The 5286-nt window shown below is 62.4% G+C and overlaps 1 protein-coding gene across 1 annotated transcript in view; it reads right to left on the bottom strand.

The window, feature by feature from the left end:
* Positions 1-298: 298 nt before the first annotated feature.
* LOC106896190 (regulator of cell cycle RGCC-like) overlaps positions 299-5286 on the bottom strand; it is a 10004-nt gene continuing 5016 nt past the window's right edge. The window contains exons 5-6 of the mRNA XM_014955971.1: positions 1598-1671; positions 299-448 (exon numbers count right to left, since the gene is read on the bottom strand). Of these exons, the coding sequence (XP_014811457.1) occupies positions 299-448; positions 1598-1671 (224 nt within the window). The remainder of the gene's footprint in view (positions 449-1597; positions 1672-5286) is intronic.

Raw genomic sequence — 5286 nt, 5'->3', positions numbered from 1 at the left:
CGTGGTTCCCTTCTGAGACATAACGTGGCACCAACGTCCCCAAGCGCACGCAGCCCCGGGCAGCACCACCTGAGTGTCCTCCTGGGTGCTGGAGGGGAAGATATTTCAAGTGCAAAGACGGTTGTGTGAATAGAGTGCAAGCCCCCGGGTGCAGAAAGCTGGGGGTGATGGGGTGGAGGAGGGTTATTTGCAGGCTGAGCCCCCTGCGTGAATGCAGGCTCGGTGCCGAGGAACGGTGAGACAGGGCTGCACCCTCCTGGCATTAGTTTAATGAGTTTAATTATGAGGTTAATGCCAGCTAAGCCAGCAGGGAGCCCCGGCCCGGGTCAGCCGTGTCCCTCTGCTCTCCCTCCAGCTCGGCAATGTCACCCAAAGGGGTTTGGCTGGGATGGAAATCGGTCAGGGGCTGCCCAATGTTGCTGCTGGTGGGACCGTAGGAGGGCAGCTCCTAACGGAGGGGGGAAGGGCGGCAGGAGAAAGCCCAGAGAGATGGGACAACCGTTCCCTGCCATCATCCCGTCCCCCAGACGTGCACGGAACACCGCCGGCACGTGAGGCTCGTCCGTCCCCAGGGACCACCGACAGCCACCCCCCTCCCCGAGCCCAGCAGAACAATCCCGGGAAGTGACCCGGGGGGGACGAGGGGACAGGATGCAGCGCTGGCTGCCACCACCGGCATTGTCTCTTTGGATACCTGGGGGATGAAGTCAGAGCCCAGATGATGGAGGAGCACAGAGTGGGGGTTGAGAGGGAACAGCATCCAGGGGGAAAAAAAAGCATAAAATCCCTCTGATGGCAGGCACCCGCCTCCATCTCCACCTGGTGAAACCTCAGCGAGGACCTGGAGGAAGCTTCTCCTCATCCTCAGAGGAGGAATGGCCCCCACTCCACCATGAGCGATGCTGTGGAGCTCTCCTGTCCTCTGGGCAATGGGGGGGTCACACAGAGACTCCCTGGGGACTTTTTTAGGAGTTAGAAAAGAGCAGTTTCGCACTCCCACCCCACTGCTGGAAAAATAGGCTTTTAAGTCAGGATCTGAGAGGATCCTACTTCTCCTTTCCCGTAAACGTGGGGAGATCCCCCCAAAACACATGAGAGGGCTTGTGGGGAAGGAGCGGCAGCAGCAGATGACACCCCAGGTTAGGTTATCTCCCAGAATAGTCACAGCCTCTTGCATCAGCACGGTCTGGGCAGCCAGGGACTTCCTTCCCCCAGGGGACGTGGTTCCCTTCTGAGACATAACGTGGCACCAACGTCCCCAAGCGCACGCAGCCCCGGGCAGCACCACCTGAGTGTCCTCCTGGGTGCTGGAGGGGAAACCACCACCTGGAGGTGGTGGAGCTCAGCCGTCCAGGGAGGACCAGGGAGCCATGGTTACATGGAGGTGAAGGAGAACCTTTGGTAGGACTACTGAGGTCCTGATCCAAATTTTCCCACAGATAGGCATCAAACCCCTCCTGCTACCGGGTGTTAAGCTCAACAAGAGCAATAGCTCTTGGTGTTTTGGTGGAGAAATACTTCACGTTCCTCAGGGCTGACCTGGTCAGCTGGGTGAGATGAAGGAAAGTCAGCCTATAATTTCTATAGGGGAACTCACGTGATTCTTTTTCCCCCCACAGAAGCTGAGGAAACCCCTCCAGGTGGGAGCAACTTCATTGAGGAACATCAAGCCTGGGCAGGCCAAGAGAGCATGTCCCACTCTGTCAGTGACCATGCACAGACAGAAGCCCTGGCATCTGCCCACAAGGCTTAAGGGATCCGTCCATCCAGCAAAAGGTCCCTCATCCCATCTTCCCGTGGAGGAAGAACACAGGGAGGCATAGGCAACATCTGCCCAGAGCTGGTCCCTATGGTGGTGGCACCAGGGCAGTTTCTGCTGTCCCTCTGGGCAAGGGAGGGAGGTGGCTGGTTGCCAGCCAGCCCCTGCGTGGCTACGGGCCACCTCTGCTAAATCTCTCCCCTCCGTGGTCCAACCCAACCGTTTGGGTCCCCAGGACAGCCTGCGAGCTGGTGTCACAGCTGGAGCTGGATGTCCCCAGCCTGGAACGGGGGTGTTTGCTGAAGACCCCGTGAAGAGAGCGTGGGGGACCCGCTGCTGGAGCGGCGCCGGCTCCGCCGGTAAATAACCCCGTGAGCTCCGGAAGAGCGGGGTGTGCAGCGGGGCTGGAGGGAGACGGTGCAGGCACGAGGCCCGTGCAGTTGCCTCGGCTGGGGTTAGCCACTTCCCGTCCCCGGTGGCCCCGCGCGCGCGGCTCACGCTTCTCAGAAAACAGGCAGAGACCGCAGGGCGCCGAGCGCACGGCTGGAAGCGCTGCCAGCCTTGCAGGTGGCCCCGTGCCTCCTCCAGCACGGCTGGGGCTGGGTTTCTCCTCCTCTGACCATGCCAGGTCGGGGGGCTACAGCCCCCTTTCTGCCCCCTCTGCTGCCTGGACCCCGACCAGCCTGGACCAGGATGCTGAGAGCTCCAGCATCCCCCCAGTCTCAGGGGCTGACCTCCCCCAGCTCCGTCAGCTCCCGGTGCCTCCAGAGGGGGGGTTCCCACCCCAGCAGGTCCAAAGGTCTCTCGAGGCTCTTTGTGGAGCCCCACACAATGTCCCACCTGGCCCCCAGCCCAGCCTCCCTCGAGCAGCGGGGGGCAGAGGGGCCCAGGGGAGGAACTGACGTCTCACAGGACGTGCTCGTTTGGTTAATTATTTTTGCAGCACCTCCACCTCACGTGCACCCAGGGACCATCCCCACTGACCTGCTCTCGTGTCTTCAGCCGCCCCGAGAGTGTAGCCAGGAGGCAGTGGTCACCCCAGGCTGCACACCAGCCCTTGGACCGCTGCCCCCCACCATGGGTTTGTGGATGCCATAGCCCCCATCTCAGTGCCACCCTGCCACCCAACCCCTGCCAAAGGTCCCCAAGGAAAAAAGTCCCCCACCCTGTCCTAGCAGAGGAGCTGATGGGCCCCTGCGTCCCAAGGGGTCTGTTTGCAGTGATGTGTGGGAGTCCATCCTGGGGGAGGGAATTAAGCTGAACATCACCACGGCCGCTGGTGGTGGTGCAGGCTGGGCAGAACAGTGCTGGCACCAGGTCCCAAGTCACCCCATCACCCACAAGTAGCTCCAGAGCTTTGGGGTGCCCAGTGCCAGCCCCACCATCCTCCCAGCACCAACCCAAGCAGCCGCTGACGGCTCTATCGTGGGGTGTGGGAGGTGCCACAAGCCCTGGAGAGGACCTTGCAAAGCATGGGACAGCCCAGCTCCGATCTGAAGAACTGGAGGAAACCCGGGGTGAAACCTCAACCCCTCTCCTGGCAACCACCACAACAAACAGTCCCCCTGGACCTTCAGCGAGTGTTACTTGCTGCCGGGGTGTATCAGCCGCAGCAGATTTGGGGCTCAGAAGTATTTATATCTGGAGCCACTCAGCAGCGTCTGTGGACACCACGTTGGTGGGGCTGGAAGGTCACGGCGTGGGATTCCCCAGCACCGAGCATCACCACAGCCCGGCCGGAGACTGCGTTGTGGGACGGGCTGGGGGTGGGCTGCAAAAAATCCCCTTCCCACCCAGGCTGGAACAGGCACTTGTGGTGCCCCCAGTCAGAAAGGGACCCGTGGGTGGAATAAACGCCGGAGTCAGAGCTAGACTCCGAGGGCGAAACTCCTGCGGGCAGTGAGTCAGAGGGGAAAAAACATCCCCAGTGACGCTGGGGTCGCTGCCATCACCAGTGTGCACGGCAGGGACAGTCCCCGCAGCCCCGGGGATGTGGGATGGGTGTCCCGGCAGAGTGGGGTGCTCTGGCCCCCGTGGCACAGCCGAGCGTCACCACCACCTCCCCCAGCATCACCACCACCCCCAGCCCCTCGCTCCACTCTCACCCCCATCTTCTGGCTGCCCCTCCACAGGGCTGGGGGTCCCCGTGGGAGGCAGATCAGCAACCACGTCACGCAGCGTGGGGGGAGTGACAGCGGAAAGTGTCCCCACGCGTGTCCTGCCCCACACAGGGCTCTGCTGGGGCTGCCCAGAAGCTGCCCCCCTGCCCTCCCTCCCCAGCGCTGGAGCTGGCAGCATTAACGCCCATTGAGCAGTGTCCTGCAGCAGCACTGAGCCCCAGCCCAGCAGATGAGATGACCAATATCCTCCTGAGCAGCACCCCGTGAACCGAGGGGCGAGGGAAGAAGCTAAAACCCCCTGGGTTCCTCAGGCAGTTGCGACAGAGGCGCACGTGGCCCCGCTCCACGCAGACATGGCAGGGACATCAACCCAGCAACGAGCAGAGCCCCACGTTCCTCCTCTCCCCTCAGCACCTCCGGGTCATCCCACTGCTCACGGGGCAGCTTCTGGGGAGGGGAAACCTCAGGGTGGAACCCTGTCCATCCATCCATCCCTCCCTCTGTCCATCCCTCCCTGCTGCCCTCCCTCTGTCCATCCACCCTCAGCGCTCTCCCTTTGTCCATCCCTCCCTCCTTCTGTCCATCCATCCCTCCTTCCGTCCATCCTTCTGTCCCCTCATTCCCGCTGCTGCTCCCTCTGTCCATCCACCCCCCATCCCTCCCTGCTGTCCCTCCTGTCCATCCGTCCCCCCTGCCCCTCCTTGTCCCCTCATCCCTCCATTCCTGCTGCCTTCCCTCTGTCCATCCCTCCCTGCTGCCCTCCCTCTGTCCATCCCCCCTCAGCGCTCTCCCTTTGTCCATCCCTCCCTCCTTCTGTCCATCCATCCATCCCTCCCTCTGTCCATCCCTCCCTGCTGCCCTCCCTCTGTCCATCCCCCCTCAGCGCTCTCCCTTTGTCCATCCCTCCCTCCTTCTGTCCATCCATCCATCCCTCCCTCTGTCCATCCCTCCCTGCTGCCCTCCCTCTGTCCATCCCCCCTCAGCGCTCTCCCTTTGTCCATCCCTCCCTCCTTCTGTCCATCCATCCATCCCTCCCTCTGTCCATCCCTCCCTGCTGCCCTCCCTCTGTCCATCCCCCCTCAGCGCTCTCCCTTTGTCCATCCCTCCCTCCTTCTGTCCATCCATCCCTCCTTCCATCCATCCTTCTGTCCACTCGTCCCCGCTGCTGCTCCCTCTGTCCATCCCTGCTGTCCCTCCTGTCCATCCATCCCCACTGCCCCTCCTTCTGTCCCTCTATCCCTCCATTCCTGCTGCCTTCCCTCTGTCCCTCCATCCCTCCCTCTGTCCGGGTCAGACACCAGCCGCAGGGAGCAGCCCAGCCCACCCCACACTCTGCCATATCCAGGAAGGACCTGGGGGTCCCCTCCCCACCTCCAGCCAGACAAAAGCTGCTGAATTTGCTTCCCC

This window comes from Calidris pugnax, unplaced genomic scaffold (assembly GCF_001431845.1).
Source record: "Calidris pugnax isolate Ruff unplaced genomic scaffold, ASM143184v1 scaffold281, whole genome shotgun sequence".
Classification (NCBI taxonomy): domain Eukaryota; kingdom Metazoa; phylum Chordata; class Aves; order Charadriiformes; family Scolopacidae; genus Calidris; species Calidris pugnax.
Note: the sequence above shows the minus strand (reverse complement) of the source record. Positions and strands in the feature narration are given on the sequence as shown.